The 20,843-nt window shown below is 34.1% G+C and overlaps 1 protein-coding gene across 3 annotated transcripts in view; it reads right to left on the bottom strand.

Moving 5' to 3' along the window:
- The window catches only part of PDCD4 (programmed cell death 4), a 29,039-nt gene that overhangs the window by 5,586 nt on the left and 2,610 nt on the right, over positions 1-20,843 (bottom strand). For 2 of the 3 annotated variants that reach the window (XM_040624312.1, XM_040624313.1), the window contains exons 2-8: positions 18,963-19,069; positions 12,969-13,271; positions 10,785-10,879; positions 7,578-7,691; positions 4,780-5,001; positions 3,074-3,171; positions 2,044-2,158 (exon numbers count right to left, since the gene is read on the bottom strand). In XM_040624312.1, coding sequence (XP_040480246.1) covers positions 2,044-2,158; positions 3,074-3,171; positions 4,780-5,001; positions 7,578-7,691; positions 10,785-10,879; positions 12,969-13,271; positions 18,963-19,005 — 990 coding nt within the window. In that variant the 5' untranslated portion in view covers positions 19,006-19,069. The remainder of the gene's footprint in view (positions 1-2,043; positions 2,159-3,073; positions 3,172-4,779; positions 5,002-7,577; positions 7,692-10,784; positions 10,880-12,968; positions 13,272-18,962; positions 19,070-20,843) is intronic. The other variant, XM_040624314.1, reaches the window with a different exon arrangement.

Consider the following 20,843-nt stretch of genomic DNA (forward strand, 5'->3'; position numbering starts at 1 on the left):
AAATATTTAAAGCATGGCATTTGAATAACATGTTTTTACTTTATAATTGTAAACTGATACATTTATTATTTAAATTATATCATTTAGAGTTTTGTAACATTGTTACACAACTTAAAGTATTTAAATGTTTTCCATTAGGTTCCATGAATTTTTTTGAAAATGATAAATTATAAATAATGTATATACTTCTAAAAGTCCTCTTTGTCCAACTCATCCTTCCATGTAAAAATAAATGAATATCCAAATAATGTGAACCTCAAACTCATATTGGCAGCTTTATTTCAATTTTTATCTTGACTATTTTTTGATTGAGATAATTCACATAAAATAATTTGACAGTTTCTAAAAGTACTAATTTTTAGGGGAGCGTTACCATCTTTTTTCTTTTTTTAAGTTAATTTTTTTTTAGTAATCTCTACACCCAATGTGAGGCTGGAACTCACAACCCTGAGATCAAGAGTCATAAGCTCCTCTAACTGAGAAAGCCAGGTGCCCTGAGTATTACCACCTTAACAATATTGCATCTTCCAATCCATAAATACAGGATATCTGGATATCTTTCTATTTATTTAGGTCTTAGTTTATTTCAATGTTTTGCAGTTTTTGGTATATGAGAATGCACTTCTTTTGTTAAATTTATTCGTAAGTATTTTAATATTTTTTATTCTATTGTAAAAGCAATTGTTTCCTAATTTCACTTCACATCATTCACTGCTAATGTACAGAAATAGAACTGAATATTGTATATTGATCTTATATCCTACAACCCTGCTGAATTCATTTATTAATTGACAGTTTGGTTTTTTGTTTTTGTTTTTTTGTACATTCATTCAGATTTTCTGTATACAGATCATGTCATCTGAGAATAGAGACAGTTTTACTTCTTCCTTTCCCATCTAGATGCCTTTTATGTGATTTTCTTGTCAAAATGCCCTAGTATCTTGACTGGGTTTACATCTCAATCTTTCCAATAACTTGAAAAATTTTTTAAAAGCAGATGTTGCAATCATAACATTACAAACACCAACTTATCTACTTTAAGATATATAAAAGCAAACTGGTCAAAAATCTATACTTTCAGCTCCTTAACCCTCAAACTAGGTACACACATCGTTAAAAGATTAAATATTGAAACTACAGTCACATAAAAAGATTACGCTCAAAAATCAGAAGCACATGAGCTATAAATCTTCTAATTTTCTTAACAATGTGCAAACAAGATTAAATACTTCTTCTGGTTTCCTGTTATAGAACATTATTGGCAGAAAAAAAGATCCATAGAGAATAATCTGGCATTTTAACACAATAAATTAATTATTTTTACTTTTAAAGCATGCATACAGGTGGTGAACTTCCTTACAAAACTCTACCACTCTGATCTACTCTACTGTTCATAATTCATAACATATGATCTGAGAGTATCCAGTTTCAAATTACTCATTTAAAAATGTAGTTATTTACTGAATAACTACAAAATAGAAGATCTTATTTTGACAGTATTTGAATAATTTTAAACACCAATATAAGAAAAAACTTCAGGCATTCCTTTGAGGTTCAAATACAGTCTGTTTTTTTTTTTTTTTTTTTTTTAGATTTTATTTATTTATTTGACAGAGACAGCCAGCGAGAGAGGGAACACAAGCAGGGGGAGTGGGAGAGGAAGAAGCAGGCTCCCAGCAGAGGAGCCTGATGTGGGGCTTGATCCCATAACGCCGGGATCACGCCCTGAGCTGAAGGCAGACACAACGACTGCGCTACCCAGGCGCCCCCTCAAATACAGTCTTCTTATGAAAGCCCTTTTAACTTAACTCAGTCTTATTTTTAAGTCAGAGAAGCCATAAAAACGTAATAACAATTATATAATTCTTGTATAATTTATAGCGCTAGGGTATAAAGCCAAATATACAAAGGTTATCCAATTTTCCATTTGTAGCTTTAAGACTGAACTTAATTTTTGTCTGCAAAAATACCAGCTAGAGGGCATAGTTTACTTCCCTAGAGAAATACATGTAAATTAGGTTAAAGACAATACCCAGTAGTTACCTCTTTAACAAGGTGATTAACAGACTGCTGCCCACCTCCAGAACCCCACACACTGTCTTTGCGCTTTCCACCTTTAGACATACTCAGGAGCACAGTAGCCTTGTCCAGAGCAGCTCTACCAAAAGAAATAACAACATCAATAAATAACTTTGACAACTTGGACATGCTTAAGGCTGACATAAAAGCTTTCACATAACATAAAAGCAACCTAAAATTCAAAAGTCTTTTAAAAAACTACTTTTTAAAATAAAAAGTTGGGAGCAAAAAAAAAAAGTTGCTTTTCATGTTAATATTCTCATACTCTCTTATTTTCTTTTCTCAGTCAAGAAAAAAATCTAACCTTATTACAAAATAATTCATCTATACTGAGAAGAAACATTTCACATAAAACTTAACTTTTACACAGATCTGTGCCTTCCTATGAGGGCAACCATTCCACTCTGATCTGAGCAGTCCTAGAAAATTAAGTTAACATCTACACCTGAGAAAACCTAACACATGGCTAAGTCCAAATCTAAGTTTCCAGAAAGTTATAAAAATCATACAGGATGACTCCCAAATATTGCATTTAGCTTAAAGTTAATTATACCAAAGAACAAGAGTGAAAAACATTATTTCCTAATATTGTTGTAGCAGATAAATATAAAATAATTGAAAATGGGGCTCCTTTGTTACTGCCCATCTTACTAGAGTATTAAATAATTACAGATTGTGAAAACTTGAACAGACCTTAAACATTCTCAGTCCAATCCTTCCATTTTATAAATAAGGAAACTGAGACCCAGAGAAGACTGGTTTGATATAAAGGTAGCTAATGGTTTAGCTAAAATCCCAAACTTCTACATTATAGTACTGTCCTCTTCCTGTTATACGTCAACAATATCTCTCAATTTTGTTTTAGCAATGGCGAATGCACACAAATGACAAATAGAGGTCTACAATGTCTGATTAATCCAAATGTCATTTTAATAAAATCCTGTAGAATTTTGCCCTCTTTTAAAATTCTAGGTAGAAAAATTATTTTACTTACCTAGCCTGTACACAATCTACAGTTCCTTTGTAACTATCAATATAGGTATTACATAAAATTCCATCTCCAACAGCTCTAGCAATAAACTGGCCCACCAACTATAATAAGAAAAAAAAAAGCTACATAAAAAACCTAAAATAAACCTTTATAGGACACAATTTCTAAACACATAAACCATAAAGACTGGCTGAACTACATAGTCAATATCTAAGATACTATTTAGCACCTGCTAGTTATGCTTGGCATACACTCCCACGTCTTACCCTTCAAGATAAGTACCATGGTGGGGGCAAATTGCTCAATTCTAATCCCCCAACACCTTTGACACTGCCTGAAACATAGTATACGATCAAAATTACTTGTTAAGCCAATGGACTAAGTTCAAGAGAAAACTCTCTTCTAGAAACAAACAAAAAAATGGCACTAGGTTTTCTCAAAAACTGATTAAGAGAATTTATTTTATGGAGAAAACTGTGTGTAGAAATTTCTGTCTGAAAGTATATTCATAGCATTACTTCCTTTTGTTGTTATTGCTAAAGTAGGCTCCACACCCAGTGTGGGGCTTGAACTCATGAACCTGAGACCAAGAGTCACATGCTCCACAGACTGAACCAACCAGGCACTCCTTTCCATAGCATTATTTGTTATAAAAATTGGAAATGACGTTAGTGTCCAACAATAAAGGTATGGTTAAATGATATGTAAGATGGTACATTATGTAGCCATTAGGAAATACGTTTACCACATTTTATGGTGTAAGAAAAACCAAGTTTATAAAATAGCATACACGGTGTAACTCCATTTTTTATTAAAAGAAAAAAAGCAAGGATACATAAAAACCATACATTGATATATAACCACAGAAAGTAAAATAGATTTAACACCAAAATGCTAACAGCGGTTATTTTTGCTGACCTTGCTTCCTTTTGACCTTTATTTTTCAAAAATTCCATAATATAAATTTATGTAATAATTTTTTTAATATATGAGTACTATTATAAAAAGTCCACATCTGAATCATTGCTCAATACCTTACACAGACTGCTGTATGTCATAGAAAAGTATAACAGAAACAGCATTTAGGAATTAACCTACCTATACTCTATTTCTAAATTAATGCTTAAGTAGAGTGCTCCTACCTTGATTTAAAACTTTGATCAAGTAAATAGCAACGTTTTCACATATTTTCAGTTTCAAAACAGAAAGTCACATTATAGTATCAGCATGTATTAAATCTAATAAAAGTATAAGGCTTTGAGGGCAGAATCTAAACAGAAACATAAATTATTAATTTTCTAATTATTTCCCCACAAAGTTACAAAAGGGAACAGACTTATGATTATTTTTATAATAAACATCAGTCCAGCCAATTCAATCTTCAATTGTAACAATCTACATATTTTTGAAATCCTAGCTCATAAAACTGCTTAACCATGTATCACATAAAATACACAGGAAAAAAAAAATAATGACCTGCAAACTATACAGAGCATGGGGGAAAAGCAGGATATAAAATTACAGTATGATGAAAACTGTATTTGAAAAAGAAAAAGAAAAGAACAGCTAAATGTCAGAGGGCTATTTTTGTGTGGTAAAAAATATGGGCCATTTTGTCCTCTTTATCTACTAAAATTTCCTAGGAGCATGTATTATTTCTATAACTGGAAGTGTAGTGGGGAAGAGAATGAATAAAGAGTCATACAAACCTGTGGTGCTCTAGGAGTATCCAATGCCAGTTCAGGTAGATCTTTCAGTAATTTGTCAAATGATTTTTCTACATCATTTGTGCTCATTACTGTCCCACAAAGGTCAGAAAGAAGCTTAGATGTCATTTCTCTATGACTAGCCTTTCCCTCCAATGCCAACGACACTGCCAACACTGGTACTCCACTTTTCATTTCACCAAGATTTAAATCTCTTAGCATTTCCTATTTAAAAAACAAAACAAAACTAAGAAGTATATGTCACTGCCTTTAATTCAATATAATTTTATTTTCGAAAATTCAAGACTTTATCCATACATCCTTTTCCCCTTTGGAAATAATCAGAAAAGCAGTCAATTTTGTAGGATAGGATAAATACATCTTTCGGTGCATATAAATTAAATATTGATCCACTCTGTCAAGCTTTCACTATCTGAACATCACTAAACTCAACAATGTGAATTACACCTAAAACAGTATTAAACCATATACTGCTAATAAGTTTGGTGTTACAAATTAATTAACCCTGTGTCTTATAATTTAAAAAAAAAAATTTTATTTAAGTAATCTCTATACCCAACATGGAGCTCAAAACTCATGACCCCAAGATCAAGAGTCACATAACCTCCAACTGAGCCAGTCAGGCGCTCCTAATTTCTAGGAATATTCTTCTATGAATATTTGTGGTGAGATTCATTTTACATTATCATAAGCTATTTATACTCTACTTTTCCTCAAAGTTTTCTCTTCGCACTAAAGTTTACTTTATACTGTTCATAGAAAGTTTAAAAGGAGATCTTAAACTCTTGTTTTTAAGTGGAATTATTTCTTTAAATGCTGGGATTAAGTTAAAATTGCCTATTAAAAATATAATAGCACCTGCTAATATTAACTACTGTACATAACGTATCAAGCATTGTAACAGCCACTTCAATTTCTATTATCTTAAGACTCAAAACAACCCTTCCAGGGAGGTACTGTCATAATACCTAAAGCAATGAAAAATTAAATATTTGCTAAGGGCATATAGCTGGAGTGGCCAAGTTGGAAGTGAAATACAGGCAGTATGACCCTACAAGCTAACTTCTAACTCAGTTACTTAGAGTGCCTTCCTTTTTACTTAGTTTTCTCAGAGTATTCAAATCATGTTATACTACTAAAAGGGTGCCAGAACTATTTTCACAGCCATCTAACTGGTGTCCTTGTTAGCAGTCTCTTCCCACTGAATTTCCTCTTTCCTGGACTGTGCTTGAACAACTAACTCATTGCTTTTAAACATGATACTTCTCCTTTCTGGAGAACTCTTCAACCATCTTACCTTGGCAGACTTCTAATTCTTACATAGCTCAGATCATCTTTTCTATTACTCTCCATTTTATGCTTCCATAACACTCTGCTTATAGTACTACTCAGTTAATAAATACATAGTATACCTCTAGTCCCATGCTCGGTAGATAGGACTTCAATAGTCTACCCATACAGGACTTTAAACTCTTCCTCTACAATAGAAGGCTTCACATTATATATATCTCTTCCCTTACCTGACTGATCTTCATAAGGGCAGGAATCACCTATTACATATTCCTTCACATGGTATGCACTGAACAAATATTTGTTTTATATTTAAATCCTACAAATCTAAGGATATCAGACCTCATGGTGTCAGACAAACCAAGAAAGCCCAGTCTGAAGTATAAGAGTCTAAATTATAAAAGCCTTTTAGGGGCGCCTGGGTGGCTAAGTCATTAAGCGTTTGCCTTCAGCTCAGGGCGTGATCTCAGAGTCCTGGGATCCAGCCCCACATCGGGGAGCCTGCTTCTTCCTCTCCCACCCTCTCTCGCTGGCTGTCTCTCTTTCTGTCAAATAAATAAAATCTTAAAAAATAAATAAATAAATAAAAGCCTTTTAAAGAGTTGCAATTAAAAAAAAAAAGTTGCAATTTTAGTACTTTAAGCCCATAATCCTAGTTAGGTAGTTTTATCTTACCGTTTTAGATTTACTTTATGAACAACTCATAACACAGGAAATGTTCCCATGCAAATTATGTTTCAAAAACACATTTGTTGGGGGCGCCTGGGTGGCACAGCGGTTAAAGCGTCTGCCTTCGGCTCAGGGCGTGATCCCGGCGTTATGGGATCGAGCCCCACGTCAGGCTCCTCGGCTATGAGCCTGCTTCTTCCTTTCCCACTCCCCCTGCTTGTGTTCCCTCTCTCGCTGGCTGTCTCTATCTCTGTCGAATAAATAAATAAAATCTTAAAAAAAAAAAAAAAAAAAAACACATTTGTTCTCTTGGTTTCTGTATTCTTTTTCTTATCTTTATTCTTATTCAAATTCTTTATTCAAATCTTTATATCTGTGTTCTCCTTCTTTTGGACAGAATACAAAGATAAATTTTATCTTAATCCTAAACACTGAAATAAATGTCAAAAAAATGGAACTAAATCAGTCATTTTTAACCGAGATCTCTGAAGAGGTTTGAGAAGGTCCGTAGATGTCAGAAATTCTTAATATTATTTTATATACTTTCAATTACAAAAAATTTATAATTATAAAAATTATTAAAATATTACTGTGCCATTTTTTCAGAGAAAGAAATGGCATATAGCCCTCATCACATCTCAAATAGGAAAGAACTAATCTACATTAAGGAAATTTTACTCCATTTCTTAGAAATTCATTTATACAAAAGAAAATGCTTAAACTTATTCAGTGCTCCAAGATCATTTTGGATATGATGTTCTGCTTTTAATAGTGTTTTCTTTCCTATATTAAATAAATCATACTTGCAATTTTAAACCTACCGCAACTTCATTAGTATCTCCATGCTCAAAATATTCCTGTATGATTGGTGTTAACGTTTTCTCAAATGCTGTTTCATCCAAAGGCAAAACTACAGTTTCATAAACACAGTTCTCCTAAGAGGGAAAGGAGGTGAAAGAGTTATAAACTAGTGAACAAAATATTCAGATAAACTGAAATTTGTTTTTACTTAATTTTTTATTTATTTTTTTAGAGAACAAGCGAGCACGGGGGAGAAGGGGCAGAGGGAGAGAGAGAAGAATCTTAAGCAGCCTCCATGCCCAGAAAGAGCCTGATGCAGGCTCGATCTCACAACCCTGAGATCATGACCTGAGCGGAAATCAAGAGTTGGACGTTTAACTGAGTGAGCCATCCAGGAGCCCCTGAAATTTTGTATTTTTAATTTTTATTCTGACTTAAAATTTAAATATAAATTTTATATTTTTTATTTTATTTTCCAACTTAAAATTAAATATAAAATATAATTTTATAGTTTTAATTTTATATTGACTTTATATTCCAACCAATTTTTTATTCCACTCTCATTCAGGGCAAGAAAAAGATATGCTACATGCTTTGATCACTGATACTAAAATAGAATTATGTCACTGTTCTTTTACAAATCTGAATAAACTAATATAGAGATTAGAACCACTAACCACAGCAAGTATGACTTGCTCCCAACCCCCAGTATCTTGTTAATTTTTTGTACCTCTCACAAAACCAATCCTTCAGTGACCAAAAAGCTTTAAGATGGCTTCCTATCATACCTAGTATTCTCATTAAAACTTCACTTAAAAAAAAAAAAATGGGGGGGGCACCTGGGTGGCTCAGTCGGTTGAGTGTCTGCCTTCGGCTCGGGTGGTGACGTCGTGATCTCGGGGTCCTAGCATCAAGCCCCACATCTGGCTCCCTGCTCAACGGAGAGTTGGCTTCTCCCTCTCCCTCTGCCCCCTCCAACCCCTGGCTTGTGTTCTCTCTCAAATAAATAAATAAAACATTGAAAAATAAATAAAAAATAAAATTTAAAAAAATGGAGGAACCAAAGACTTCACGATTAGTATTATAATAAAAGTCCCTATAACAAGAATCAATGTCCTTGTGATGAAAAAAATCTCTAAGGAAGGTGCCTGAGTGGCTCAGCTGGTTAAGCGTCTGCCTCCAGCTCAGGTCATGATCCCAGGGTCCTGGGATTAAGTCCCACATCGGACAGGGAGTCTGCTTCTCCCTCTCCTCCCCACTCATGTTCCCTCTATCTCTCTCTCAAATAAATAATTTAAAAAAAATTTTTTAAGATTTTATTTAACTTTAAAAAAAATTAAAAATCTCTGAGGAAAAGCATTATTCAACTAATAAAATTTCAGAAAAAGGAAGAATTATCTCCATTAATTTTCTATCCCCTTTGTCCTCTGCAAAAAAGCCCAGAAATGTTTATATGCAACTTGTGACTAGTTTCTAACAACACACACTTGAAAGACTTTATGTGAAGATTAGAACATTTAGCAAAGATTCTATAGTATTTGAATCCTATATTTTTTCATATTAGAAATACTTCCATGTTCAACAATTAGTTAAAATAGATAAGTATATACAAAAAATATGGAATAAAAACAATCTAATATATACCTTGATAACTTCCTGTCTAAAATTCTCATCACCATGCATTATCTCATGCAAAGACAGTACTTTAAAAAAGATGTCATAATGTCCGGGATTTGTTTCAAAATAATCCAGAGCATGGGGGGGGGGGTGCATGCAGGGGGATACAAGAGGAAAAATAAATGGAGTTACAGGATAAAACAAGATTGACCATGAGTTATTAATTACTGCAGTTGGTAAAGCTGAGAGATGAGTACAAGAATGTCTGTTACATTATCCTACTTTTGTATAAGTTAGAAATCTTCCATTAAAAAATAAGTATATATATGTTCGTTATAAAATCTATTAAAAATTTACATTCTCATGGATGGACCTATGTGAAATAAGCTAAGTGAAATAAGACTGAGGAAGACAAATACCACATGATTTCACTCATACGTGGAATCTAAAACTAAAACAAATACGTAAACAAAAAAGAATCAGACCTGTAAACACAGAGAATAAACTGGGAGTTACCAGAGGGGAGGGGCAAGATTGTGAAGGAAGAGTGGGAGATACAGGCTTCCAGTTATGGAATGAATAACTCATGGGAATAAAAGGCACAGCATAAGAAAGAAAAACAAAATTTACATTCTCAACATTGAAAAAAGATAGTTGTATTCCCAAAATAAAATTTACCACAGAGTTACCATCCTAAACAGTAATATTTTAAAAGGAACCTAATATCTATAACTCTTTAATGATGTTCAAAAGAATATATATTCTTCTCAATTATCATTACTATAGAAACTATATAAACTCAACATAATTTACTGAGAAACAGTCAACTTGGAGGTGACTGGCTGGCTCAGTCGGTTAAGCATCTGACTCGGTTTCAGCCCAGGTTATGACCTCATGGGTCTTGAGTTCGAGCCTCGCAGCGGGCTCCACACTCAGCAGGGAGCCTGGCTTAAAGATACTTTTCCTCTGCTTCTCTCCCAATCTCTCTCTCTCTCTCTCTCAAGTAAATACTTTTTTAAAGAAATAGTCAACTTGGGGCACCTCGGTGGCTCAGTCGGTTAAGTGTCTGCCTTCGGCTTGGGTCATGATCCCAGGGGCCTGGGATTGAGACCCACATTGGGCTCCCTGCTCATCGGGGAGTCTGCTTCTCCCTCTGGCCCTTCCCCCTGCCTCAAATAAACAAATAAAATCTAAAAAAAAAAAAGAGAGAGAGAAATAGTCAATTCAATAACCCTAAGTAAATCTATAAAGACCTACTTCTGACTCACTTCAGAAATTAAGTGAAAATTACACATGTATCATTATCAGTTAATTTGGTTTCCCAATTCAAAATTTACCTAAAAGTCTAACAGGACTGAGTATATGTATGATTTAGATACAGATATTAATGTGTGTATACACACATATATATATATATACACACACACGTTATACACACACACACACACACACACACACACTATAAATCATATATACATGATTTGACAGGCACGGAGTATAGATATAGAATGTATAATTTGACAAATGTATAAGTAAACTACAAACATGAAGTCAAAAAACTTATAAGCATTTTAAACACAGATTTTTTTTAAAAAGTACAACACTGATACCTGGTCGTCATCATAGTTAGGATCTTTCACATCCACCTCCTCCACATCATATACCTGTCCAGGTGTACCCCAGACACCTTTGCCTCCTGCACCACCTGTAAAAATTTAGAATTGAGAAAGAAAAGAACACAAAGTTCATAGTTCATAAATTTTAATTGAAATATGAAATAATTCTAGATATTCAGATATTAATTAAATAACAATTAAAAAACTGCATTTTAATTTCTATGCCAGTTTTTCCTCCAGTTGAATTATACTTTAAGCCTCTTTTTTCTTGGATCACTTCTTTTTCAGTAATGATCAGATATTATATATTTTATAATCCATTTCTAAAACACAGCGTTGAAATAGTTTATAAAGTTAAAACTAAAAAGTTAGATGCTTTAAAATGAAAGCAAAAACAAAACAAAACAAATCAGAAAAATATGTATATCAGGGACCCCAAGGGGTGTGATAATGTAGCTGAGCTCTAGATGTCATTTGACATTTCATAAGACCAAAACAAAAGGAAGTATGTTGAGCCAATAAGATGTGGCATAGGAAACTCAGTAAGGGAGAAATTACTTAACAAAGAAGCACAGTTTCCACTGTTAGTGTTTCAAAGTCAAATACTCTTTAAATATAATACACATTAAACTATACTTGACAACTGGCAATATGTTAACAAATAACTAAGCTATTTAAGCATTAACTGCACTGAACATTATTTCGCTGTACTTCTATTTACAAACTGACCAGCTGAAGTTTAACAATTCCAATTTTCAAAGTGGTTTTTCTACATAAACTTATTGAAATATTTTTATAATGCTTAATAGATTACATTATTTTTAAGGAACTTTTCAGTATCACCAATTTTTCTTGAGCTTGTATTTTATATCAAGACTAGAGCAAAACAGAATCTGAATACTGGGATTCATTTTGATCTAACCAATGGCTGTAGAGCCATTCAACAAGAATAACAGTTTTTGACCAATCACAAAAACACTTTAGAAGGATCCTGGCTATAAATTGAAGTTCACACCATTTAGAAGCTGAGAAATCTCCAAATTATATCAAAATCCTACCACAGACCAAAGCTAACACCCCTCATCAACAAATACTTAAGTATCTACAACTAAGTCACGACTCCAAGCACTGGACATAGCAGTGAAAAAAACAATCATTCCTGGGTGTCTCAGTTAAGTGTCTGCCTTCGGCTCAGGTCATAATCCTGGCGTCCTGGGATGGCGGCCACATGTGGCTCCTCACTGAGTGGGGAGTCTGCTCGGGGATTCTCTCTCTCCATCTGCCCCTCCCCCTACTCATTCTCTCTCTCTCTCTCTCTCAAAATAAATAAATAAAATCTTAAAAAAAAAAAAAAAAGATCATTTCACTCCACTATTCAAATGAGAACTAAAGAGGGGGGGTGCTCACTGGCTCACTTGGTAGAGCATGCAACTCTTGATCTCAGGGTTGATCTTGAGCCCCATGTTACATATAGAGATTACTTAAAAAATTAAATCTTTTAATAAATTAAATTGAATGAATGAATGAATGAATGAGGAAAGAAAGAAAGACAGGCGAGAGGGAGGGAGGGAGGGAGGGAGGGAGGGAGGGAGGGAGGGAAGAAGGGAGGGAGGGAGGGAGGAACTCGGAACCAGATTTACAGAATCATTAAAATTCTGATCCACTTATTACCAATCCAATTTAGACTTCTCCTATATTCTTAACAAAGGACATAATTACATTCATTAGATAATAGGTATGATGAATTGTTTTTAACTTTTATTTATTAAATAATCTCTACCTGCCACGTGGGGCTCAAACTCATGACCCCAAGATCAGGAGTGACACACTCCACTGACTGAGCCAGCCAGGTCCCCCAGGTACGATGAATTTCTAACCCTACTTTCAAGTAAAGTTAGAGAATACATGCACAATTCATAACTATACAAAAAATTTGTGTGTATTTTGCTGAAAATAATAAAGTTCTGCTCAAGAAAACAATCTCCTCCAGAAAAAAAGCTCAACTTAAAAAAAAAAGCAGGATGGTCCTCAGACTATTACTTTGTAAAAAAACATACATAAATCATAAAATCTTACATTATCATTGTTTAAATTTCTCAGATTCCTAGAACAAGGAAACCATAGTTTATCAGGTTATACTGTTTTCTATTTGTTTCTTTGGACATGGAATATACCAACCTTTCTTTGGTAGTCCCCTTCCTTTCCCAGATCTGGATCGCCTATCTAGCAACCTTCCCTTTGGACTGGTTGGTACAGTTACTCCACTTCTAAGGGCTTCGCTTCCATTATCACTGACTGAATCGCCTCTGCCAGAGTCCCGGGATGAATTTTTCCTCAGGCGCCTTTTTGCCTTGGCATTAATTCTAGCTTCATTAATGGAGGATGCTGAAATCCAATTTCCATTTATCTCATTTTTTATTTCTTCAGTCCCAGCATTTTCTTCATCACCAGAAAAAAGAGAGTCACTTAAATTATCAGGATCTTAAAGAGAAAAATGAAGACAGGAAATTCTACATAAGTACTTTAATAATTCACCAGTTATCGTCACAAGTTATATTAGGTTTAATCACATGAAATTACTATTTTTTAGGTCAGAAACAGTCATATATGGGCAATTTTATATGACTTGATCTAATAAATGACAACTAAACAAGATTACTTTTCACATTATCATAGAAAGTAAACTAAGTGAATTTTGATGAGCGAAGTTTAATGAAAGCATGTTATCTCATATGTTTAGAAATTAAAATCTGTGTTAATATACAACCACAGATAAAACCTTTAGGCTTTTGTGAGCTAAGAGTGTTAAGCAATTGGAGATAGTAAGAAAATACTAAGAATCTTGAGAGAAGAGGTAAACTAATATTTACAGAATGCCTACTATTATTTATCAGGCACTGTGCTGGATGTTTTGTCATTTACCCACAAGTTTGAGAGCTATTTATTATATACAAGATGATTAATATAGATAAGGAAACTAAGGCTGAGAGTGTTTAAATAACTTGCCAAACAACTCATGATTAATTACAGACACTTAGGAAATATTACTAATCCAAAGAGCCTGAAAGGTATTTGGCATATAAATGATCACATATAATTACTGAGCTGAACTGCTGAGGATTCATTGCTTTCAAAGGTAAAGCTTGAAAAAAAAAAGATAAAGCTTGCTATCAAAGTTTTAATTCACCTATCCAAACTTCACTTATTTTACTTGTTATCTTCTGACAATCTTCCAGGCTATGTAAGATTTATACGTTATTCCCTGAAAGACAGCAACATATTTGGAGTTTCCAATGGTCCCATTTAGAATGTCATCCCTACTGCTCTTTTCACTTAGCAAAATCCTTTAGGATACACTCAAGTTTTATTTCCTCCATAAAAACTTCCCTAACAATTCTAGCCACAATAACACTAATGCCCACACACCATTCCTTTACCACATCACGGAAACCACTCTGTTATTTCTAATTTATGCAGCAGTCTTGCTTTTCTAAATAAGTCATAAGCCTCAAAAGAGGAACCATGCCTTTACCTGTACTTCCCTGTACCCTCAGCACCTGAGTATCCTTCATACTATCAACTCAAATGTCCGTGGAGATCAATGGCATGGGGACAGTTGGCTTTGCTCTGACAACTTTCTAAGTTGGTAAACTACTGAATTAGTTACCCATGGGCCAGAGTTTTGTTCATTATGGCTAACTCAAGTTAGAGTTAAATCTCTCAAATGGTTTTACACTTCCTAAATGTAATTAGACTGTGTCAAGTCTATGTATATAGGCTTTAACATGTTTTAAGATAAAATGTTGAAACTGAAAATTTCTTAAATCAACCTATAAAAAACAGATGTGTTGAAATCTTTATAATTCTTGACAAAAAGTACAAAAGTTAAGAACATTGTGGTAATCAAAAAACAAACATAACAGTAAGGAGTTCAATTACATCATTAGATTCCTAAATAGTCTCTGTGCCTTCAATCTTCAAACCATTCTCCAAACTTCATGAAAGCTGATTTTCTAAAACATGCCCCCACTGAAAACCACTGAAGGTATTCCCACTGGGTCAAAATAAACTTTAAACTCAATACCTTGTAACTTAAGATCCTTCGTGATCTTGTCCCTGCTTACATCATCAGAGTAATTGCTGACCACTCCCACATTCAAACAGTCAAGAGCTTAGATTTGATATTATAGGTAGTGATGGGGGGGGATTAGTTTAGCAGAGAAATACAGAATATATGAGGAAGAAAATAAAGTATAAAATGGAAGACCAACTAAGAAAATGTTACAATAATTCAGTCACTAACTAACTGAAAAGATCAAGGGTAATAACTTTGAGGTAAATAGGAAAACAACAGTCAAAGAAAAAATAAAGAGCCTTTAAACAGAATAAAGAAGCATGAAATGTAGTCTTACAAAAGTTTTTAGACTAAGACAGGAGGTCAGAGTTAGAGGGTGAGTTTGAGACATCATCACAACCATCACCATAACTAAACTACTACAAATACTAGTAGCAGTAGTAGTCATAGCAGTAGCGCAACTTCTTTTGTCATTACCATCATTATTGTTACTACTAGATCCCAGGTTCTATACTAGGCACTTTACATACATGCTCTATAATCTTCACAAAGCTCTATAATGAAGCTGTTTATCCTCAATTTACAGATTGAAGATGTTTCATAGGAAAGTTACATATCTAAAAAGGATTGTGGCCAGGATTCAAATCCACATTTAAATCTCAGATGATTGTAACTGTAGAAAACACAGAGCTAGAATATAGCAGAGCATTGACAGCCAAAGAGACAGGACAAGGGAGTGATTATAAAGAGAGAGAAGCAGAAGAGTAAGAGGAAGGAGAAAAAAAGACCAGAATCAGACAAGTTAGATGGAATTTCAAGTAAGAGCAGGCAGTTGAAGAAAACATTAAACATCTACCTGTAACATACTGCTTTCTTTATTCTATACTTACAGAAAACCACTAAACTCAGCCAGAAGATAAAGGACTTCAAATTACAATAAAATGCTTTAAACTGTTGCTTGGAGTACTAACGTATTCAATTTCAACATACTTCCCACAATTGAGTTCCAACTATTTTAATATCCTTTCAAAAATGTTTGTATGACTGCAGCAGAACGTATCTAGGTATATTTTATCTATTAGACCTTATAATTTTTAACCCTTGTTTCTATCAATTACTCTTTTTGCTATTCATGTTTACCTAGTTTTTGTTTTTTGGGTTTTATTTGAGAGAGAGAGAGAGAGAGAGAAAGTACACACTCGAGCAGGGGATGTGGGATGAAAAGAGAAAAATCCTCAAGCAGACTCCCCACTAGTGCAGAGCCCAATGCAGAGCTCAATCCCAGGACCCTGAGATCATGACCTGAGCTGAAGTCAAGAGTTAGCCACTTAACCGGCTGAACCATCTAGGTGCCCCATATTTACCCAGGGTTTAGGGTTCCATAACCGCTATTGATCTGACTTTAAGAAAACCAAAGTACAAAAGATAAAAAACCTGAGTACATAATGTGGTGACCTCAAAATTGTTTTCCACTCTGTTCTAATTCCCCTTCTAAGTTCTCTGGCATCTCAATAGTAACCAATCTAACTTACAGTATCACAGTAGCAAACCGTCAAATTTTCAATTAATGGGTCCACTGATTGGCATAATTAGAATTAACAATATTAGCATATTTTCATTTGTTACATACAAAATATGTGCTATGGGCATGACACATATACACTATAATCTCATTTAATCCTAACAATAAACCTATAGAGAGGGCATTTGTATAAATGTAAAACCCCAGTTTTATACATGAGAAAACTGAAGGTCAGAGCAAACAACCTACTTCCCCGAAGTAACAGAGCTGGTCAAAGTAGAAGTTGAAATTAATACACCAGTCTGACTTGAAATATTTGCTACAGGAAGAATTTGTAGCGAAGGTCTGTCTTAGGCTCATCCAAGTATTGAAGAACTACAAGTCCTTTATATTAAGGCAGTTCTGGCCAGAGGCACCAAGAACAGGGTTAAAAGAACTAGGACTTGTTATAGACAGAAAACAATATAAAACTTAGAGTTGTGCTGTCTCACAGAAATATAATGCAGGCCAAATATGTAATTTTAAATTTCCTAGTATCCATATTAAAAAGAAACAGGTGAAATTAATTTTAATATATTTGATTTACTCTACTGATCTGTTGCAGACTTTGAACATAGAATCAAATAAAAAGTTACTGCGGTATTTTATTCATACTAAGTCTCAAAATCTGGGATGTGTTTGTACCTCCAGTACATCTCGATTCAGGCAAGTCACATTTCAAGTGCTCAACAGCCACATGTGGCTAGTAGCTATCGTACCGGGCAGTGCAGAAAAGCAGCAATTATCTACATGTGAAATACATTCTTAAAATACATTCTTACCATCCCCATTTCAATGAAGTAGGGATATGATGCCTATTTATAACCCTAAAAACAAGTATTCACATAGCTATTGTATACAACAGCACCAAAATAATCATTAATTATTGCAATAATTTTTTTCAACTATAATTTTCTAGCATACTTTAAATCAGGTTTATAAATACAAAATGGCAAAGAGGTTTCAACTTCAAAGCATCTGTTCAGATCAAAGAAAACTATATAATTTGTACACAATGAATTAGTCATTGAAAAAATAAAACTACTATTAATATTAAAAAATGAAGTATGATAAATATATTTAAATCACAAAAAAGTGGTCTTTTTATTTTTTTTTTAAAGATTTTATTTATTTATTTGACAGAGATAGAGACAGCCAGCGAGAGAGGGAACACAAGCAGGGGGAGTGGGAGAGGAAGAAGCAGGCTCATAGCGGAAGAGCCTGATATGGGGCTCGATCCCATAACGCCGGGATCACGCCCTGAGCCGAAGGCAGACGCTTAACCGCTGTGCCACCTAGGCGCCCCAAAAGTGGTCTTTTTAAAACTAATAAAATTATAAAGCAAAGAATTATCTACAATATACCAATAGGAAAAGCTCTCACCATTCAGAATATTTCAAAATCCTAATTAAGATTACTCTGTAGTTATAAATACATTTTAAGTTTTCTGAAGTTACTCAACATTTAAACCTCTATTCCACAAAACCATTCTTTTTTAAAGATTTTATTTATTTGACAGAGAGAGACAGCAAGAGAGGGAACACAAGTAGAGGGAGTGGGAGAGGGAGAAGCAGGCTTCCCGTGGAGCAGGGAGCCTGATGCAGGGCTCGATCTAAAGACCCTGGGAGCATGATCTGAGCAGAAGACAGATGCCTGGGGCGCCTGGGTGGTACAGCGGTTAAGCGGCTGCCTTTGGCTCAGGGCGTGATCCTGGCGTTATGGGATCGAGCCCCACGTCAGGCTCCTCCGCTATGAGCCTGCCTCTTCCTCTCCCACTCCCCCTGCCTGTGTTCCCTCTCTTGCTGTCTGTCTCTATCTCTGTCGAATAAATAAATAAAATCTTTTAAAAAAAAAAGAAGACGCCTAATGGCTGAGCCACCCAAGTGCCCCCACAAAACCATTTTTATGATAATGTGCTATTGAAGCATCATAGAAAATCAAGAAAAATACCATAAGTAATATATACCATAATATAATATGTAATATATAAATTATTAATTAGGAAAGAGATCAAAGATACCAATAATAGTTTATATTATAGAAATCACTAGCTCATTTGAAAATATTAATGAACAGGTTCACTATTCTTCTCCATTCTGTACCATACAGTTTATTATAGTGGAGACTAAGAATGTATCAAATGTGAAAGGACAGGCAGAAAAATAAGGACATGTGAAGAATTTCTATAAAAGTAAGAATCACAGGGGCACTGGGGTGGCTCAATTAGTTACGCGTCTGCCTTCGACTCAGGTCATGATCCCAGGAGCCCCACACTGGGCTCCCCGTACAGCAAGAGAGTCTGCTTCTCCCTTTCCCTCTGCCCCTCCCCCCAGCTTGTTCTCTCTTCCCCTCTCAAATAAATATTAAAAAGAAAGAATCACAAACTCGATTTTAAAAATAATATAACTCATTTTCTTGTAGCATGAATAAGATGGCTTTTAAAGTAAAGATGGTTTTAATACTATATTTTCATAAAATTTTGTAGGACCTCAAACATGCTCACAATACAGTTGAGGTTCAAAATATTCTTACTTACCTGCAGTGTTCACATTCAGTATTTGCTCATTTTCTACATCCATAGTTCCTTAATGTCACTTGCACTGATTAAATTACTAATGGAAGTCTTCCCTTGGGATCTATTTCCTTAAAAAGAAAAAAGTTTCAGTATCTTCCAAACTGACATAATTAAGGTAAACTGAATTTACTTAATCACACTGCAAAAAAAAAAAAAAAAATCAGCACATAACTTCATTTTCAAAAAAGAGCTCTCTTTACTTTGAAAAATAGTTTACCACTATTAACATTTGGTTTCAATTTTCCTGACAAGTGTATCTGTGTCCCAAAAAAACACCCATATTTCTGAATGTGCCAAAGCACCCCTTTAACTTGGAAGTAAAAGATGTATTTGCTATACATGTTTATTTCAAATTAAAGCAGTATATACATAACCCAAATTTCTTAGGACTACCAGGCCTCATAATTAATCTGATGTACATAATATTGGATAGTTCACTACCAATGAATTATAAGAACTACTACAAAATGCAAGCAACAGTTTTCATCAAGCATATCACATAACCGTGTTAATTTTTCACACTAAAACATATCTGAAGGCAGATAGGTCTGCCATTTCATCACTAGGTATCCATAATTACAGTTGTAAGACTTTGAGATTGGGAAAAATTTTTGTAAATGGTGTTTTCTACAATGAGAGTATTATTTTCATAATCTGAAAAACCCACTCCTTTTTTAATTAAAAAAAAATTTTTTAAAGATTTTATATTTAAATAATCTCTACACCCAATATGGGGCTCAAATTTACAACCCTGAGATCAGGAGTTGCATCCTCTACAGACTGAGCCAGCCAGGTGCCTTCCCCATTATCTTTTAAAAAGAAAAACAAAAACACCTTGCCTTTAAATGATAAGTACAATGGCATTAGCATCTCAGTATTCTAGATCTGTTTCAAAATGGCTTAAAAATTATTAATGCTGAAGGCTTTGATGAAATCAGTTACCTTTTATTTAATTTAGTGATACAAGCCTAATGTCACTTGAAAGACTATCAAAATACATTTTCATGAAAACTATTACCAGAAGGTGTAACCAAATGATTTTAGAATCTCTCTGTAAATATTTTTAAAATAACGGTTTACAGTACTTAAGCACTGATCTGTTCAAGTCATATAGGTTAAATATAAGCCCTCCCAATCATTTATAATCATTTCACTAGCAGTGCGCTTTCAAGATATAAAATGCACAAATTAATGAAAATGACTAATAAACTAATTACAGGAAAGCATGTATTTCTCATATAACATAACCTAGTGCTGGATGTCATTTTAGGATAATAATATATGATGACTCCTGGGACTCAACTGATATATTTTTTTTTAAGTAAACTCTATGCCCAATGTGGGGTTCAAACTCATGACTCAGAGATCGAGTCACATGCTACACAGACTGAGTCAGCCAGGCGCCCCTCAACTAACTTTTAAATTCCTTAATATATGCTTTTTTAACATCTTAAAAGTTTATCGTCCTTTGATCCAGATAAGGGTATTATTTGGTAAAACAAAAATAAACACACCTTAATGCTACAATGATAAACTTCTTAATATGGCATAATCCTTAGGCTACCAGGATGCAATTATACCACTTCAGAAGTTAAGAAAATGGTGAGATCACTCTAATTCTACTCAGAATAAACAGACTTATAGGATTCTATATAATGGCTTTTCACTATCATAATTTCCACCAACTCTGGATTTGGGGGAAAAAATGACCCTTAAAGATATGTATATAGAGATTCATATAAATATATAAACAAAAATGGTTCACAAACTTAAGCATTTACTGTTCTCCACGTCTGAAAATGCCATATCTGTTTCATTTCATAGGACTTACATGTTATAGGA

The sequence above is a fragment of the Ursus maritimus genome, unplaced genomic scaffold (assembly GCF_017311325.1).
Source record: "Ursus maritimus isolate PB19 unplaced genomic scaffold, ASM1731132v1 scaffold_7, whole genome shotgun sequence".
Lineage (NCBI taxonomy): Eukaryota > Metazoa > Chordata > Mammalia > Carnivora > Ursidae > Ursus > Ursus maritimus.